The following is a 20,998-nucleotide window of genomic DNA, read 5'->3' on the forward strand; positions in this document are numbered from 1 at the left end:
CAAAATTCTATTGCCATTGTTAAGTATTTTATTTCACAGAATTATTGAGAAAATTCTTTTGGAAACCAATGACTTGATGTATTTGATAAAAATATTTTTGTATTTGTAAATCTCAATAAGTGTGTGTGTATGTAAATTATACTTTTTGTTGTAAAGTACCCATTCTTATTGTGAGTTTTTGACTCAGCTGTACTTACAGTAGCTTGACAAGGTTGCACATTTACATGCCATTTATTTAAGTATGGAGAAAATTTACCTTGATTTACAATAATGACATTTAAATAATTTGTAAGTTGTGTATACATATATTTTAGTATTCAGCTGTAAACTAGAAATTGTAGACATTTGACTCAGATTAAGTAATTGTAGTTTATTCAGTACCTTTGTCACATGAAAATATCTTTTAACTAAAACTTCTGCATTTTACCAAAAGAATAATAGTCCTTTGAAGCACCTTTTCAGGCATCTAAAAATTATTGAGTTTTGCTGCATTCTAATTTATGCATTTAGACTGGGCATGAGAGTGACTGGAAAATTAGCCCAGACTTTCTCCTTTATGGCGGTATTCTGGAGAGGCAGAAGTGTACCATGGGCAATGGCTAATTACCATATTTATGCCTGAGTATTAAATTCAATGAGTATATCTCTTTGGGAGCACCTCCCAAGGACAAGAAATGGCTGTCATCAAGATTCACTTTCTAATGGCAAATCTATCATTTAGAGACACTACTAATGACAGCAATTTTCCCTTTCTTTCCTCAGATGGTAAAATAGCAGCAAGCAGATCAGGTAAATTACTTTGTTCTCTTTTCTTACACTGTTTATACTCAAAAGTAATAGGGTGGTAGTGCTTTGCTTTGGACATAGGGCATATCTCCCCTGGAAAAATCCTTCAAATGCTTAAAATATAATCTCTCTTATTATTACAGACATGCTTTAATGTGTTTTTGTATAATCTGGGCCACACATTTTAATCTTTGATCAATACTTATACAGGTGGTGAAATTTAAAATGGAAAATTGTTCTGGTTATTTGCTTAACCTAAAATATCTTAAACCTGTGATAGAAATGTGTATGTAAATTTAAGGCTTTACTTTCCTATATTTTCATTGCCAAGACATGCTGTTGTTTTTCTCTCCCAGGATTAATTCCTTAGCGATCTGCTTTAAAATCAATCTAGTTTCAACAGTTTTACTAGATCCCATCAGGTGATTGAATATCACCATTATCCTTTACTGTTTGTTTTTCTACCCACTGAAATGAAAAAATGAGCCATAGCAAATCAACAAGACTGCTTTTATGAAGTTTTTCTGAAAGCCAACATTAAGATTATTGCTAATATCAACTTAGATTCAATTTTATTCTGATCTATTGTACACAGCAATCAAAATAGCCCAATATACTTTCCTGTGCTTTTCTTATAGGGCATTTTACATCCCTATCTCATTCTACAACATAAATAAAATGTAATTTTAAAAAGCCTTCTTTGAGGGAAAACATAAACTGAGATTAAGCAGCAGCTCAGATGTGTCAGGAAGACAGCAAGATTATTTTTCACAACTATGGACAGGACTCATTAAGTTCCATCACAGTGATGTAGTAAGAGTTTCTCTACAAAATCTGGTTGTTACTTTTGTAAATAGGGGCATATGAGTCTTCAGCATTCCTTTAGAAGCCCCCATTCACAAATGAGAGGGAAGTAAAGGTACGCTTGGGATTCTACAGTTCTCTGAAAGTTCTATAAAATTTTGAGGAATTGAATTTATTCCTATGTGTCTCAGGGAAACTTCCAGGTCTGGGTATTATTTAGGAGGGACATGAGGTTCTCCAAAGCTAGAGCTGCCTTAAGTGAATAAAAATGGCAAGCAAGAAAGCCCCCATCAACCACTCAACCAGCCAACGTAAAACTGGACAAACTGGCCAGGCATGGTGGCTCACGCCTGTAATCCTAGCACTTTGGGAGGCCGAGGCAGGCAGATCACGAGGTCAAGAGATCGAGACCATCTTGGCCAACATGGTGAAAGCCCGTCTCTTCCAAAGAAGAGAAAAATTAGCCGGGCGTGGTGGCGGGCGCCTGTAGTCCCAGCTACTTGGGAGGCTGAGGCAGGAGAATTGCTTGAACCTGGGAGGCGGAGGTTGCAGTGAGCTGAGACTGCACCACTGCACTCCAGCCTGGCAACAGAGAAAGACTCCATCTCAAAAAAAAAAAAAAAAAAAAACTGGACAAACTTCAGGGCATTGTTATCCCTCAAACTCTTCACTCTTCAATGAGATCAAGATTCCTACATTTGAGAAAAGGATTATAGGCCAATACAGGACTTCATTTTTTTTGATATCCACTGATTTTTACTGATGTCAGAAACATAATTCATTTGTTCCCATTACTTTAAAAATCTTCTTATCCACACAGCTGAATCATGTTCACCTCTCTTATCCAGCCATTTCTCTCCATGAGGTAGGGATGAAGAAGCAGAATTATGTCTATTTTTCTTTTCTACTCCATTCTTTGGTTTAAAATTAAAGTATAAGCTAAACCTTCTGAAATTTTGTGCAAAATGTATGCAAAATCTAGTATGACTTTAATATGAAAAATATAAGCATTTTATTTATCCTTAAGCTATAAAGTAAGCATTTTATTTATCTTTGTGCATTGTATAAGCAATCTGTCTTTAAGCAAGATGAAGGCAGTGCACATCGCACTTAAGAGCAAAGGATTTCTTGGCAGATTTTTCTAACCGTGTGATCTTGGACAAATTATTCAGTCTCTTCTAAATATCTATTTTCTCATCTACAAATGAAGTAGTTTAATGGCACCTATCCCATAGAGTTGAGGCTATTAAAGCAGTAAGGCATATAAAGTACTGTGATACAGATGTTGTACATTTGAAAAACATACTGACCATTACTCCTAAGAACTTCAGCAGCAAATATTTCTGAGCAAGTTTTATATAATAAAAACAAAAGTTAATAAAGTTAGTGAAGACAAAAGTGACACACTGAATATCTAGGATGCCAGGTCCACTCATGTCAACATTAGAATGAAGAAATACTGCTCTAATAAAATGAAGAATCTAATATATCTCTGGGGTTGAACTCAGGAGAGGTATGATGAGTACGGTGAACAAACACATCATGAGTTAAATAAGTGATATAAAATGCATCTAAATGAGTTTGACGAGGTAAGTCTGCTGAGACAAGTCAAATGTATTAAAGGGCAGGGTTTATCCCAGTTGAATGCTGTGTGTAAGACACTGGACTAGGTGCACTTGTCTCAATACAGTCGTTTAATTAATACTTCTATTATGAAGTAGACACCATCTTACCCTTTTTTATGATGTACTCCCCATTTAATAGATAAGAAAACTTTGTTTTAGAAATGTTAAATTGTTTATCCAAGGACAGGCTAAGAACACAGAACACAGCCAGGGGCAAAAGTACAAATGCAAGTGTGTAAATAATAAAAAATTTACAAATAGGAACAAAGTAGCAAATAAAATGTGTTTCTTTCTCCTACTTTGACAAAAATACACTCACGGCAAGCTGGAATGACATTTCCTATGCAGAATTTTTAGATTCATTGGAAATCAATGCAAGAACAGGGTTGCCTGTGCACTATCCAAGTAGCCCTGCTCCTTCTATCTCTGGCTTAGTCACACTGGGAGGGACAGCCCAACTTTCCTATCTCAGTCCACCTCTTTCTGCAAACTGACCACCCTCTGTTCATTCCTCACACCTAGGGCTTCAGTCTTTGCAATGTGGTCTCACCTGGGGCAGAAGGTCTCAGGGAAGATGCCCCTGCACGTCCAAGTAGCAGGCTTGGAGCTGCAGCCCGAGGGACTTAGAATATTGTCCAGAAATGGGGAGGGGCATGCTCAGGCTCTGAGTAGACAAAAGCTCTTCACCTTCGCCCTGTATTCTGTGTTCTCTGAGGAAGGCCATGACCCAGGAAGGCCAGCATGAAACCTACATAGATCACAGCCGTAACCTCTCTTGCCTAGGTCTAAGAGAGGTAGTGGCCAAGACCACACTGATTGCAAGAGGGGGAGCCCAGATGGGTTTGCTGAAAAGTGCATACTTTTCACACAGCTGAATACTTCTTTTCTTCCTTCTGCTTTGTCATCAAACTAAGATATTTATATATTAAAGTGCAGTTCTGAAACTACATGGCATCGAAGAAAGAATGAGAGAGAGGGTAAAAGAGGAAACGAAGAACAGTATGTGGAAAACACGGGTGGATAGAGGGAAAGAGGAGACAACGAGAGGAAACGTTGCATGTGGAGAAAGGTAGTATAGTCATTGGAGGGTTACCTAATATAGGTAATAATATAAATCGACTATACATGATTTAAGCACTTGTATTCCTACAATAAAAAGTTTTATTATAGAATAGACATTAAAGCAGAATGTGATGCACATACAGGTTAAGAAGATTGCCAAAACAGAAAGGCATAGGCAAGCAGATGTAATCTATCACATACATGTTCTCAAGATTAACAACTAGTTCTCAAGTGAACTTCATAGCACCAGTAACCATATAGTTCAATCTAAATTTACAGGGTAGTTGGAGTGGCCACCTGTGTCTGCTGATTGTCTTTAAAAGAAAAAAATAAATTTCTTGTATATTATGACTGGAGGTAGGTTTGCAATTTGTAACCAGGCACCTGCTGAAGTTAGGCTCCTACCTCCCAGGAACCGAGGAGATGGGGAAGTTATCTTCCTCTGTGATGACATGTCAGAGTGATGGTGCCAGGCCCTTGGGGAAACATCTTGGGGTGCTTATCTAGTCTTTAAAAATATTTTTATACATTTCAGAGAGGTAGAGAAATAAATCATAAGTTTTCTTTTCTTTTTCTTTTTCTTTATTTTGAGACAGAGTCTTGCTCTGTCACCAGGTTGGAGTACAGTGGTGCAATCTTGGCTCACTGCAATGTCCATCTCCTGGGTTCAAACGATTCTCTTGCTTCAGCCTCCCGAGCAGCTGGGATTACAGGCATGCGCCACCACACCCAGCTAATTTTTGTATTTAGTAGAGACAGGGTTTCACCATGTTGGCCAGGCTGCTCTCGAACTCCTGACCTCAGGTGATCTGTCTGCCTCAGCCTCCCAAAGTGCTGGGATTATAGGCATGAGCCACCTTGCCAGGCTGAAATTGCAAGTTTTCTAAAGTAAATAATCTAAGCAAAAGTGTGTAGGGAGAGAAGTCTCTTCTCATATTTTGAGTATAGAGAATTAAACTACTTATTTTTACTTGCATTTGCTCTTACATATTCTTCAAGTTTTACTTACAAATAATGTGCTTCATTCTCTTGTCTATTCACTGTTCAAAATGTATGTCTTCCTCAACTTTACAGGAATATCATTATTATTATGACATTATTAATTCTAAAGTATTTCAATTTTATTGTAAAGATTAAAAAAATGCCTTGACGGAAAGCATGTATGCATCATGTAAGACAGTATTTCTTCTCTTAAAAGTGATCTTGTTGGTGAATGTATTTACTAAATAAATATGAATTGAGTATCCTCTATAGTTCAGGCACTCCTCCTGCCACCTGGGATACTTCAGTAAATTAAACAGGCAAAGAAACATTGGATTTATGCAGCTTAAAACCTAGAAGGATACAGTCAATAAACAAAAAACATTATAAGCAGTAAACATGTTATATTACAAGGTGATAAAATCTGTGGGATAAAATAGAGTGATATTAAATATAGTGGTAATTGGGAGTATAACGGTGGGGATGAAGTTGCAGTTTTAACTTGTCAGAGAGTGCCTCACTGAGATGAAATTTAAGCTGAGACTTGAAGGAGGCTTACTCTACAATTAATTTATGAGTAAATGGTTACAGCTTTGCAGGAATACAGAAAAGAGAGTCAGATATGTTATCTTAATTTTGTCAGTTATAAGGAACAGTAGCCAAGGACAGTGTGGATTCAACATAGCACAATATTTTGCTGGGTGTCTACATTCATTTGCCTTGCTGTCCATAAGGAAATATCTGAGGCTGGGTAATTTATGAAGAAAGGGGGTTATTCACCTCCTGTATTTGAAGGCTGTATAAGAAGCATGGAACCAGCCTTTACTTCTGGTGAGGGTCTCTGGGTGCTTCTGCTCATGGCAACGGCCAAGGGCAGCTAGCCTGTGCAGAGATCATACCGTGAGAGAGGAAGCAAAAGAGAGAGGGATGAGGAGGAATGACAGCTCTGTGGGAAGTAACAGAGTGATAGCTCCCTCATTACCAGGAGGACAACCCAAGCTATTCCTGAGGGGTTTGCCCACATGACCCAAACAATTCCCAACTGGCCCTACCTCCATCGCTGGCATCAAATTTCAACATGGGTTGTGGGGAGACAAACTCCTAAACAATAGCAGTGGGAAGAGGTGGGATGCTGGAACTCGGGACTTATGAATGGGGAAGAAAGCAGATTGGGGAGTTTCTGCTTCGTCCAGGAGAAGAAGAGTCTCTCTAGTACACATCGATGATTGAATTTCCACAGCTTGATTCTCCTCTCTTTTTTAAGGTCTTAGAACCATGACAAAAAGACATGGGTAGGTGGTATATGTTGTTCAAGTGCTGCCAGAATAATAAGACTTGTATAAAATAAAAAAGTGGCTTTTCAGAGTGTCATAATCAGACCACTTTTATAGTCTGTGCTAACAATGCTGTTTTCAGTAAAATCTTCTGTTATTTGCTGTAGGTGGCTTCTCTTATGGTAGTTCATCCTTTGGTGACTTGGACAGAAAAAAGCCACTCTTTAGCTTGGAATTTGGTTCTCCAGGAGAGGCTGAAGACAAGTCCAGACAACGTCAGAATGCTGGGAGTTCAAGGTCAGAAGACACCCCAGCAGGTACTGTTACAGAAAATACACTTACCTAGCAAGCATGGTTTTTTTTTTTTTTTTTGATAATATGATAACCTTTGTTTTATTGAAGACGTGACCTTAATAGAAATGTGAAGACCCTATAGGCACTAATGCTAGTTCCAAAGAGAGTGCTAAAAGTCTTTAGAGAATTCTGGCAAAGAGGTTTACAATAATTATTGCCCTGGTAATATTTATTTTGTATGCTATCTTTATATGTAGTATCTTTATTGTTATTATAATATATTTCATTGTATAATTTAAAGTGTTTCCTGGACCCACATGTAGTGTAAGATCTCTCTATTCACATTTCTGTAATCTAACCACAATTCATTTCTTACATTAGGATTCTCTCTTTAAATTACACCCTTAATTTGCTAAACAATATTATAAAGCAGAGTTTCTAAAAAGTTCATGGCCTGCAATTTTTTGGGGAGGAAAAATTTTAAATGTCTTTAGGTGAGGTATTTCATCTCTTATTGTATAAAATTTTAAATATCTTTGGGTGAGGTGTTTCATCTCTTTTTGTATTAGTTTATTCTCATGCTGCTATGAAGAAATACCTGAGACTGGGTAATTTATAAAGAAAAGAGGTTTAATTGACTCACAGTTCCACATGGCTGAAGAGGCCTCAGAAAATTTACAAGCATGGCAGAAGGGGTAACAAACACATCCTTCTTCAAATGGTAGCAGGAGACAGAAGAATGAGTGAAGGGGGAAGCCCCTTGTAAAACCATCAGATCTTGAGAACTTACTCATTATCACAAGAATAGCATGGGGGAAACCGCACCCACGATTCAATTACCTCCCACTAGGTCCCTCCCACCACATACGGGGATTATGGGAACTACAATTCAAGATAAGGTTTGGGTGGCGACAGAGCCAAACCATATCACTTGTTTAACACATTTCTTCCCCCTGCCAATTCAAATTTTTTCTGTATTTTCCTGGTCTCTGAAATCTGTATGGTTTGCACCTCTACAAAAAAGAGAAAGAAGTCCAGTGAAATCAATAATTTCAGTATCTTATATGAAAATTTAGTATTTGAGTTCATGTAATGAAAAGGCAGTGACCGCTTTGGGTGTAGGGGGTGAGGTTATAATATCTTTAGGCAGGACATAAAATTTTATATCTTTCCATGAGGTGGATATTATTTTGTCCACATTCATTATGTAGTCTTCATTTAATAGTAAAGTAAATTTTGTTTAAGGGAACTTTGTTTTAGAAGTGTTAATTTGTTCAACCAAGGACAGGCCAAGAGCACAGTCAGGGTCAAGAGTATAAATGCAGGTATATAGACAATTAAAGGTCACAAATAAAAGAACAAAATGGTACATAAAATGTGTGTTTTTTTTCCTTCCTTGACAACAATACAGTTGTGACAACCTGAAAGGCAGGTTCCAAGGTAGAATTTCCATGTTGGAATTCAGTGCTAGAATAAGGTTGGCTGTGCCCTAGGCAAGGTCCCTATAGCCTCGCTCTATCTTCTGCTTAGTCCCATACTGGGAGGGATGCCCCAGCTTTACTATCTCAGTCCATCTTCTTCCACACACTGGCCATCCACTGTCCATCCTTCAGATCTAGGGTTTCAAGCAGTGTAATGTGGTCTCACCTGGAGGAGAAAGTCTTGGGAAAGATGCCCATGCAGGCCCAGATCCTGGGTTTGGCTGTAGCCCTGGGGACTTCGAACATGGTCCAGAAATGGGGTCGGGGATGACACAGGCTCCAGGTAGGAATGCCTTCTTCACCCTCAGCCTGTAGCCTCTGCTCTCTGCAGAGCATCATGACCCGAGGAAGGCCAGAGTGAGACTTGCCTAGATCAGATTAGGAACTTCCAAAATGTATGGATTCGATGATTAAGTCCCAGTGGTATATGTTGTTTCAAGTGCTGCTAGGATAATGGGATTTATACAAAATAAAATGTGGCTTTTCATGATGTCATAATCAGATGACATTTATATTCTGTGCTAATAATGCTGTTTTCAAATAACATCTTCTGTCATTTGCTGTAGGTGGCTTTTTTTACAGTAGTTCATCCTCTGGTGACTCAGACAGGAAAAAGCCATTCTTTAGCTTAGGACTTGGTGCTCCAGGAAAGGCTGAGGACAAGTCCGGAGACAGTCAGGATGCTGGAAGTTCAAAGTCAGAAGACACCCCACCAGGTACTGTTCCAGAAAAACATATGTACCTAGCAAGCAAGTGCTTTTTGTTTTCATTTTGGATAATCTGATAACCTACATTTTATTGAAGACAAAGCCTGCATAGAAACAGTGGAAACCCTAAAGACGCTATTTCCGGGGCCAATGAGAGTGATAAATTCTGTGTTTAGAGAATTGTGGCAAAAAAGTTTACATTAAATTAATTATTGTCCTGATAATATTTATTTTTAACGCTATCTTTATATTTAGTATCTTTATTGTTATTATGACATATTTCAGTGTATAAATTAATATTTTTAAACGCTTCCTGGACCCAAATGTACTGTAGAATCTCTCCATTCACATTTCTATAATCTAACCACCATTCATTTTCTACACCAGGATTCTCTCTTACACACTCAGTTTACTAAATAGTAGCATAAAGCCGAGTTTCTAAACAGTGTGTAGACTCCATTTTTTTTTTTTTAGAAAAAATTTTAAATGTCTTTAGGTGAGACATTTAATCTCATTTGACATATCTTTCCCTGCTGGCCTACTTAAACTTTCAATGTACTTGCCTGGTCTCTGAAATCTTTAGAGTTTATACCTCTACATGGGAAAGAAAGAGGTTCAGTGAAATAAATAACTTCAATATTTTATATGAAAATTTAATATCTGAGTCCATGTAATAAAAAGGCAGAAATAGCTTTGGGTATAGGGGTGTGGTTGTAATATCTTTAGGCAGGACATAAAATTTTATCTCTTTTCATGAGTTTGGTAATATTTTATCCTCACACATTATGTAGTGCCCATTTAATAGTGAAATAAACTTTGTTTAAGGAAACTTTGTTTTAGAAACGTTAATTTGGTTAGCTGAGAACAGGCCGAGGGCACAGTCATGGTCAAGAGTATAAATGCAGGTATACACATAATTAAAAGTTACCAATAAAGGAAAATAATAGGACATAAAATGTGTTGCTTTTTCTACCTTGACAAAAGTACACTTGTGACAACCTGGAAGGCAGGATCCAATGCAGAATTTTCAGGTTTATTGGAATTCAATGCAAGATCAATGAGGACTGTGTCCCAGCTAAGGTCCCCACAGTCATGCTCCTTCTGTCTCTGGCTTATTCCCATACTGGGAGGGACATCCCAGCTTTTCTATCTCAGTCCGTCTCCTTCTGCACACTAACCACCCCTTCCCCATCCCTCAGACCCAGGGGATCGTATTTGCAGTGTAGCAGACTACATGCATGCCCATGTAGCAGACTAGGGACTGCAGCCCTGGGGCCCTAGAATGTGATCCAGAAAGGGAGACTGGGATAGCACAGGCTCTGGGTAGGCATAATCCCTTCACTCTTGGCCTGTATGCTGTGCTCTCTGAGGTGTGACATGACCCCAGGAAGGCCAGAGGAAGATGTGGGTAGACCAGAACAAGAATCCCTGTTGCCTGAGTGGAAGAGAGCTACTATCCAATGCTACCAATAGCAAGTGGAGGAACCCAGATGGGTTTGAATTAAGATTTTATACTTTTGCTCTGACTGAATACTGCTTTGCTTCCTTCTGCTTTGCCACCAAACTAAAATATTTATATATTAAGGTGCAGCTCTGAAACTACATTGCATTGAAAAAGACAATGAGAAAGACAGTAAAAGAGAAAAAGAAGAAGAGTGTGTAGTGAAGAAGGGTAGATAGAGGGAAAGAGGAAAGAAAGAGGGGAAATACTGTATATAGGAAGAGTTGAAGGGTTAGGTAATAAAACAATAGTATATATTGGCTATTCGTAATTTAAACATTGCTTTAGTCCTAAAACAAACACCTACATGCAAATTTTATAATTTCAAAATCTCTTGAATGTTGAATGCCTTTCCCTAACACTACATAATAGATTATTATTTTGACTATTCTCATAATCACAGACATATTTTATTTTTACTATTTGTTTTAGAAGAGATAAACTTGCTGGAAACATGGAAAATGGCTAAGAATTCCAAGAGAGGTTGTTGGGGAAATGTCTTTAAAAATAGTCTCCTGCCACCTCTGAAAACCTGTCCTGACAGGCGTCTAGCTATAATGACTGCAGACACACAGAAATATTTCTCTTTTATAAAACAAGCAGATAGAACAATTACATGTATGTTGTGAAGATAAGAAATAACTAGTTTTCGAGTGGACTTGACAGCACCATTAGCTATAGGGTTCACCCGACATTTACGTGGTAATTGGAGTGGCCACCTGTGTTTGCTGATTGCTTTAAAATAAAAACTAAGTTTCTTGTATATTAGGGTGTTTATTTAGTCTTTAAAAATGTCTATATACATTTCAGAGAGCTAGAGAAAGTACTCACATGTTTTCTGCAGGAAATGATCAAATAAAAGGTATTTGTGGAGGGAGAAGTCTCTTTCCTTATTTTAATAGGCAGAATTAAGCCACTTATTTTATTTGTATTTGTGATTACATAGTCTTCAAGTGTTATTTACAAATCATTCACTTCATTTTTTGGTCTATTTGGTGACCAAAATGTATGTCTTCCACAACTCTACAGGAATATCACAGTTATTAAGATGTTATTAATTCTGAAGTTTTTAAATTTTATATAGACATTTCAAAAAATATACAAATGGCATGATAGAAAGCATATACACTTCATGTAACAAGATGTTTATTACCTTAAGCAGTGGTCTTTTTTGGTGACTACATTTATTAAATAAATACTGAGTAACCTCTGTTGTTGAGGCACTGGTCTGGACACCTGAAATCCCTCTCTCAATAGAACAGGCAAAGAAAACTTGAGTTTATGGAGCTTAAAATGTAGAAGAAGGGTACAGTTAATACTCAATAAGCATTATAGACAGTGATAAAAGGTGCATCCCAAGGGGGTATATTACAAGGTGATAAAGTCTGTGGGATAAAATAGAGTAATATAATGGTTACTGGGGATGTAATAGTGGAGTGGGGTTGCAATTTGAAGTTGTCAGAGTGTGCCTCATTGAGATGAAACTTAAGGAGGTGGATGCTAAAATTAATTCATGAGTAAATGTTTACGTGCTTTCTTCCTTCCAGAAATACAGAAAAGAGAATCAGGCATGTTATCTTAATTTTATCAGCTATAAGGAATAGTAGCCAAGGACCATGTGGATTCAACATGGCAGAATATTTTGATTGGGTGAAGTGGGATGCTAGAACTCGGGGCTTACGAATGCGGAAGGAAGCAGACTGGGGAGTTTCTGCTCTGTCCAGGAGAAGAGTATCTAGTACGCATCAATTATTGAATCTTCATAGCTTGATTGTCCTCTCTTTCTTGAAGTTTTAGAACCATGACCAAAAGATACAGGTAAGGTGATTAAGTCAACCAGTGGTGTATATTGTTCCAAGTGTTGTCAAGATAATGAGGCCTACTCAAAATAAAACGTGGCTCTTCGTGGTGTCATAATTAGACTACCTTTTTAGTCTGTGCTAGCAATGTAAACATTTTTTTCTTCACTGTAGGTGGCTTTTTTTATGGTAGTTCATCCTCTGGTGACTCAGACAGAAAAAAGCCACTCTTTAGCTTTGAATTTGGTGCTACAGGAGAGGATGAAGACAAGTCCAGAGAACGCTGGGATGCTGGGAATTCAAGGTCAGAAGACAGCCCAGCAGGTACTGTTCCAGAAAAAAATACTTACCTAGGAAACAAGTGCTTTTTGTTTTCATTTTGGATCATCTGATCATCTTTCTTTTGTTTGCAGCTCATGGCTTTAATAGTCATAGATACTGTAAAGGCACTGATTTCAGGGCCAATAAGAGTGATAAATTCTGTCTTTAGAGAATGTTGGCAAAGATATATACATTAAATTAATTGTTCTCCTGATAATCATTTCCATATGTGCTCTTCATACTTGGTACTATTATTCTAATGATGAATTATTTTTCTGACATTTTTACTGTATAAGTTAATAATCAAAAATGCTTCCTGGGCCCAAATGTAGTTTAGAGTCTGTCCACTCATGTTTCTCTATCTAACCACAATTGATTTTCTATATCACAATTCTCTATTAAACTAACATATCCAGTTTGCTGAGTGATATGATAAGCAAGAGTTCCTAAACAGTTTGTGGCCTGCAATTTTGTTTTTTAGGGGAAAAAATTTAAATTTGTTTAGGTGAGGTGGGGTCCTGCTGGTTCAATACAATTTTTCCTACTGTTCTACTCAAATTTTTACTGTACTTGCCTGGTCCCTGAAATCTCTATAGTTTGTATTGTATAAATGAATACAACTTTTCTGTGGTAATGATTGTATTTTGTATGGCAGATAAAACCAGTTCAGCAGGTGGTACTGTTTGGTGGTACTGCTTCAAATCAAGATGAAATTGGTAGGGGTCCCCGATAAAAATGGATTAGATGTAGGTTCAGTAAATGGATTAGCTGAATCTGATTCTGCTGCCAGGGAAACCAGGCACTCTGTGTTGTTTCTTAGTTTATGCTTTTGTCAGAATAATCAATTAATAAATTGATTGAATTAGCAAAGCAGGAATTGGTAGTGTTTTTGACAAATACAGATTTAATGTTAGAGGAATTCATGAGAAAAATTTGTAAACTCTTTGTCTGGTTCATAAAAAATCTGTATTAGCTTCAACAGAAATCAGTAATTTAAACAATTTAGTGAAGAGGCAAGTAGGTTTGAGGCTTCCCAGGAGCTTAGACCTGGGAAGAAGAGTTTCTATCCCCAGTCTTTCACACTAACCTTTGGGGAAACCATTTAACCTCTCTTGTTCCCAAGTTTTGTCATCTGGAACAGATAACTCTTGGGCTCTTGTGTTTGAATGACATCTACCTTGCTTAACTTTTAAAATCCCATTACCCATATTTGAACTAGTTTTCTTGAAAAACAAGGCTGGAGAAAATAAATTTACAAAAGTATGGATTAATAGCATTTCATATTCAGAAACTAGAGCCAATGAAGGAAGTGAATGACAAGAACATATAGTAGCTCTAGGTATTTTTGATTTAGAGCAATTTACCTCAAAAGATGTGGACACTGGTAGAAACAGGAAGAACAAGGAGTTCACTGGTGGTGAATCCATGGACCTTGGTGCTCATGCCAGTGACTCAGGAATTCTGATCCAGAGACCATTAATACAAAATACAAATAATACTTATTCTTTCTGTATTACTCCCAATAACACTTTAATTTTTCATTAGGCAGAAACATTTTACCTTTTCATTTTGGAGTTGGTGGTGAAAAGAAGAGTGAATTAGGATTTGGTTTTGGTAATTCTGGCTCAGTTGGTGTCAGTGGTCTTCAACAAAAGGCTTTGGTGAAAATGAAATACAGAACACTGGAAATCAAGTTCCAGTAATCTGGATATTACTATTCAGGTTTTTGCATCAAAATAAAGAATCATAAGATGTGTTAAAATACTCCCTTGGTGACAATGATTTTTTTGTTTCTTTCTTCTTTCTTTCTTTCTTCTTTCTTTCTTTCTTTCTTTTTTCTTTCTTTCTTTCTTTCTTTCTTTCTTTTCTTTCTTTTCTTCTTTCTTCTTTCTTCTTTTTTTTGTTTTCAACAGATAGCACCAATACAAGATATGGTGCTGGCTTTAGTAGCAGTGGTGCCTCTCTGCATGTGGGATTTGGTTGGGGGACATCTGATGAAAAGGGATTGGAAGTTGGTAGAGCTGATGGGAGTGAAACTAGAGGCAGTGGATCTGCTGGGGGTGAAACCATAGTCTTTGGATCTGATGCAGGTAGCTCAGGTATTCCAACTAAGACTCACTCCTCAGAATTTTAGATTGATTCAGTTAATTAATTGGTTAAGATACTTTTATTTTAATGTCACTTAACAACAAAGAGATTAATTAATTAATATTAACTTTAATCACATTTTGATTTTTCCATTAGTTGGAACTGGTTCTTCTGGTTTGAAACTTGGAGCAGGGAAAGGTGATGCTGTATTTGGTTTTGAAGTTTCTGATTCGAATTCATTTGTTGACAGTGGCATTAGTAGCAAAACAGTTGAAGGAAATCAAATGAGTAGTTCTGGAGGATCTGTTTCCACAGATCTAGGTATTAATATCTGACTTTTGTGCATAAAAACGTCTGAAACATAAAATATTTTCAATACACTGAGACAATTATTTTATATTCTGCAGGTGATACCAGTTTAAGAAGTGAGAATCAATTTGTTGGTGGTGGCTCTCAAAATTCGATATCAAATTTATGGGATTCTGGTCAAGAGGGATTCGGAATCAATGAAATTGGAGGGAATGGAATGAGTGGCAGTGTATCTGCTGAGGCTGGATTCGAAGGTTTTGGATCTAATGCCAGTAGCTCAGGTATTCTAGCTAATTTTGTTCCTGAGATATCCACCTGAATTCCAAATATTCATTTATTTAAAAATATTTTGATTTTTCTGTTAGTGGGAATGCTTGAGTCTTGAATTTGGACTTGGAGAAAAAAAGTTGGGGCTGGATTTGATTTTAAGTATTCTGGTTCAAGGAAATTTGGTGATAATGAGCTTAGTGAAAATGGAATAAAAGTTACTAGAGAATCTAGTTCCAGTGGTTTAGGTATCGATATTTAATTTCTTTGCATAAAAGTTTGAATCATAAACTTATTGAAATGCATTCTGATGATAACCATTTTATATCATGTAATTGGTACCAGTTCAATAAAAAAGGGATTTTTTTGTGTGTGACATAGAAAATTTGGGCTTTGGTTTGGAGAAATTTGGTCAAAAGGGATTTGGAAGAAGTGGATCTGGTTGGAATGAGCAGAGCAGCAGTAAATCTGATGTCAGTGGCGCAGGTGGTTTAGTCCTGGAGTCTGCTCTGGTGAAATCTAAATTGATTTCAACCTTTCATCCATTATTTTATTAATATTTTATTTCTTCACCAGTGGAAAAGTCCTGGTTGTTTGAATTTGGACTTGGAGAAACGAAGAGTGGAGCTGAATTTGACTTTAGAGATTCTGGTTCAAATCAATCTGGTGACAATGGCAATAGTAGTAAAGATTTTGACGGAAATGGAATAGGTAGTTCTAGAGGCTATAGTGCTAGGTACTGATCGTTAATTTCTGTGCATGAACAATTCTGAATCATAGTATGCATTGAAAGTAATTCTAGTGACCATAATTTTGTATTCAACAGGTGATTCAAGTGCAAGAAATGGGTTTGAAAATTCTAGTGGTATCTCTGAAGATTCAGGAGTCATATTGGGGTCGTCTGATCAACACGAAGTTGAAGTCAGTAGAACTGGTGGGAATAGAAAGAGAAGCAGTGAACCTGCTGAGGCTGGAAACTTGAGTCCTGGATCTGATGTCAGCAACTCCGGTATCCTAACCTGGACTCTATTTCCAAGCAGTTCCAATTAATTTCTTTCTTCTTTATTTCTTTTACTCACATTTTGATTTTCCATTAGGAGGAAACACTTGGTCTTCTGGTTCTGGAAGTGGTGGAGGAAGTAAGAGTGCAGATGGACTTGGTGTTGGTGCTTCTGGACTAAGTGAAGTTGGTGAAACTGGCCTTAGTGGTACAGGTACCTGTGATAATGGAAGCAATGTTACTGGATCTTATTCCTATGGCATAGGTGTTGAGATTTCTGATGATCAGAAAATCAGAATTCTAAGATACATCTTACAATAACAATGAAAATTGGAAACATTATTAATAGTAATTAAAAACAAGTCTGCATTCTCGAATGTTGAAATATACTTAGATGTAATCAGGCAAATGATGTTTAACATTTGTTGGCATAAGATGTGGAACCGGTTCACACCTGTGAATATATCAGTGTGGAATTATTTTTGTTGCTTTTATGTAAAATTGATTTGGAGTCAATTGAAGAGATAGTTAAAGTAGCAGCTGAACTGTTGGTCTCAAACTTTGTATCCCAAATCTGGACTTGGCGGCTTTAGTTTTCTTTGCAAGCCCATTGCTGAGAAGAGTAAGACTTACATCCATTTTTAAAATCCTTATAAAATTTAATATTTCCACTTAATGAAAACATTTGATTGTATAGTCTTGGAATTTGTTGTACAAATTGTTAAAATAATATGTATTCTTGATGCAGAAACTGTTTTGATGCTGTTACCAGGGCTGGAACATCCTGGGAACCACTAGAGTAGGCGACAGTAGAACTGGGGGCAGTGGATCACTTCCAGTAAAATGGAGGTTCTGGAAAATATTCAGGATTAATCTTTAGAATTCAACTTCAGGATTAAAATCTTTTTCTTAAAAAGTAAAATGTAATTAGCAAGACATACAGTGTAGTGTAGTAACAGTTGACCTGATACAGGATTGACTATCAGTTAACCTGTTCCAAGAAAGGCCTGGCCATACAGAAGTCATAATTTTAATTTTGGTCGTTCTTAAACTTTGGACATCAATTTTGAAGTCAACACTTCCATAGAACTAAGAAATTTGCAGTCATTTATTATTTATTGGCATGGATTTTTTAAATCACTGTTGGTACAAATGGTTTAAAAGACACCTAATTTAGGAACTCCAGATAGGCTACCCTTAGCTCAGGTATTCAAATTTAGGTTTTCTTTCTAAAGAAAGAAAATGCGTTTCTTTCTGAGAAATGCATTCAGAATAATTACGTTTTATGTTTCTAGTGTGGAGTGGTTACCAATTTGTGGACTTTTTTTTTTTTTTTTTGCTATTTGGATGTTAGATTTTAACTGCTTTGATTTTTCCACGTGAGATAGACTTTACTAAGTAGTGTTATTTTGGGTAGTGTTCCTAATGGCAGTAAATCTAGTGGCTTTGCAATGGGAAGTCTGAATCTCTTGACATTGATGAAGGTGTCAGTTCATTTAGATTAGTGGTTTTCATATTTCTAGTTTCTGTGAGTGCAGAATCTTTTGTTTAACTGACCTCTTGAAATAGTACCCAGGTTTCCTAAAAGTAAAACAATTCAGAATGGGCAACAGTTTGGTTCACACTGGGATAGGAGACCTAGAACCCTGTCTACTGAACCCTTTTCTCTTACCCTTGACAAGTTTTAAGACAAATGATCTAGAAAAAAATTTATTTGGTGTCAGTTAATTTAGAGGCAAGGAATTTAATTTTCTTACCCCACCAAATTTTTGAGTTGATATATTTTTTTCTTGTACAGCTTTACACGGTCTTAGTCTGCTAGCATTAGCATTGCTTCACTAGGATCTACAGTCTATCCATCAGATATTCTTTAAAAATCACTTTACCAAGTAAAATTATACACATAAAATAGCCTGATAATTTGTATTAAAATAGGTGTCACAAGCTCGTCTGAATATAGTACATCTGGACCACTCAATACTCCAGGTAATCTGATTTATGATTTTGGGGGTTTAAAAAGGTACACACACACACACATACATACACTTGCTATGTTGTAATATTGTGCTGATTATTGATTTACTAGGACTTGATATTTTTTTTCTCATATTAAGCTCTTAAGTGCTACTTCTCTTTGGATACTAAAGTTTAGATGGCCAACTAAGTATTTGAAACAATTTCATGAAATAGAGAGATTAAACCACATTTTAAGGGAATTTGAATAAAACATATTACAACTCCTTTGCTATTTTAGACATAGTGTTTTTAAAATGCCCTCATAAATAAATTAGGAGTTCAATATATTTCCACTCAGTCTGAGTAAATACAACCTGTATTAAAGAGAAGAAGCTTCAAGATAGATGATAAAGAGCATTTTGGAAAAGATTTTACAATTCTATCGAAACATCTACTTTTGTTATTGTTGTTGTTGCTTGCTTTTAGGCTTTACCCTACGATTGAATATAAATTTATTTGGTTACATAAAAGGGTCATTAGATATAAACAATCATGGGAAATGTAAAGTTTTAAAGTACACAGATTTTGCCCTGTGAGTGGGAGAATTGAATTTTCCTTATAGATAATGAAATTATTAGTATTAGATAATAGACTGATTTACTAAAATGTACCTCGGTCCTATTTGTGTCATGGCTCCTGATAAAAATGAGCATGCAATGTTTTATTTCTAAAGTTGAAAAATATTTCCGTAAGGGGTGCAGCATATGTTAGTAATTGTACAGGACCGCAAATGCATAAGCTCTTAATGATTCGTGAACATGCTGAAAAAGTGTGGACTGTAGAGTTAATCATGTATGTGACTTTGGCAAGTCCCAGCTCTCACAAAGTTATCTATTATATGTGTTATATAATATATAGAATAAAAAATTCATTGATGGCCTTCAATGCCCACTTTTAAGTTCCCATGTAGAAGTTCCAATATCTTGTATATTTAAAATGAATGTATGTCTTAACATTGAAATCATCTATGCATTGTGTTGAATAGAAAAAGGATCCCACATTCCAGAAGCAACTCCAAAATATTCAGAAACAAATGCGATTATTGGTAAGTAAAAATGGTTGTGATATTCATTCATATATCTATGCCCAAGCCAGTACCTAATGAGGTCACAGAATCAAATTTACAAAATTTGAAACTAGTTTTATTTATTTATTAATTTATTTATTTATTTACAAGGTCTCATTCTGTCATCCAGGCTGGAATGCAGTGGTGAAATCATAGCTCACCATAACCTCTGACTCCTGGGCTCAAGCAATCCTCCTGCGTTAGCCTCCTGGGTAGCTGAGACTATAGGAAGGCACCACCATGCCTGGATATTCCTTTTTCTTGGTAGAGGCAGAGTCTTGCTATGTTGCCCAGTCAGGACTTGAACTTCTGGCCTCGAATGATCCTCCCACGTCAGCTTTCCAAAATGCTGAAATGACGGCCATGAGCCACTGTGCCCAGCCTGAAACTAGTTTTTAAAATGTCCCCATCATCTGTCTGTTTAATTGTTGTATGTTTGAGTGATATCACTTTTGTACTATTTTTTCTCCAAAAAAACATGTAGACACACACACATATATACATACATCTATACACATTCATATATACACACATTTATATGTATAGAGATAAATGATATAATTCTTTACCTTCATTCAATATAAATGGGACTTCATTCAGACTTAGAAAAACTATCTCTACAAAAAAAGCAAAGCAAGAAAGCATACAAACCACCACTTCCCTCCATATATTCCTTCCCATATTAGAGACAATTTTTGTTTTCCTATAGGAAGCAAGATGTTTTAAATCTTGCTTTATTTTAGCCAGAATGGCCAACTTAGTGTATGCTAAAGAAGTACTCATGTACTAGTTTTAGTGAGTCTTGGCAGTAGTGAAAGAAAGCAAGCACTGATTTAAGGTGGTGGATGTGAGAATTGAACCTTTCAGTGATTTTATTTCTCTTAGGACAAAAACTCTGTAAAACAGACCTAGAAGGTATGTTAATTGTTCTAAATAATTATGTACATGTTCCTCTGAATATTTTGCAGGTGAAGTGTCTACCTGGAGCAAAGGAGCATATAAATCTTTCAACGGCCGCATCTTTTTCTTCGAATCTTCATGCCCGTACACTTTCTGCCGTCACTGCGTTGAATCTGGAGGGGATTTCAATATTGAGATCAAACGAAACAATGATAGTGAGATTGAAAAAATAACAGTTCTAATTGACAATAATGACATCTCTATTTTTGGTGACACCATTTTAGTTAATGGAGAAAGGTAAATAACGTAGCGTTTTGGGTATATGATATAAAATTATTTGAAGTAACCTGAGCAAAAAAGGAAAAAAAGAAAAAGATAAAAAGGGAGATGATACTTTCTTCCTATTTTGATGCTCTTATTGATATTTATAGTTGATTATTGGCCAAGAGTTTGATAAATGTGTAAGACTTTGACCTATTTCGGATTGTAAGACATTATATTTATTCCTATAACAAGACAGAAAAAAATTCTGTTGTTTGAGTATACTGACTATCTAGATTATGGGAAACATGTAAATTCAACAAAACAATATTTTTGTTGAACATCTCAGGACATTTCAGTTTTCATTTGCAAGTTTAACACCAAGTATAAATTTAAGATTTTATAAGTTAGAAATTGAGGAGATTAAAACTCTTAGCCCATAATTTTTAGAGGGAG

General features: G+C 36.4%; 1 protein-coding gene across 1 annotated transcript in view; it reads left to right on the top strand.

The window, feature by feature from the left end:
- The first annotated feature begins 674 nt into the window (after positions 1-674).
- The window catches only part of MUC19 (mucin 19, oligomeric), a 180,252-nt gene continuing 159,928 nt past the window's right edge, over positions 675-20,998 (top strand). The window contains 12 exon segments of the mRNA XM_030822800.1: positions 675-789; positions 6,700-6,849; positions 8,874-9,023; positions 12,489-12,638; positions 14,549-14,734; positions 14,880-15,044; positions 15,131-15,313; positions 16,126-16,308; positions 16,397-16,438; positions 18,235-18,285; positions 19,301-19,360; positions 20,350-20,578. Coding sequence (XP_030678660.1) covers positions 675-789; positions 6,700-6,849; positions 8,874-9,023; positions 12,489-12,638; positions 14,549-14,734; positions 14,880-15,044; positions 15,131-15,313; positions 16,126-16,308; positions 16,397-16,438; positions 18,235-18,285; positions 19,301-19,360; positions 20,350-20,578 — 1,664 coding nt within the window.

The sequence above is a fragment of the Nomascus leucogenys genome, chromosome 11 (assembly GCF_006542625.1).
Source record: "Nomascus leucogenys isolate Asia chromosome 11, Asia_NLE_v1, whole genome shotgun sequence".
NCBI lineage: Eukaryota > Metazoa > Chordata > Mammalia > Primates > Hylobatidae > Nomascus > Nomascus leucogenys.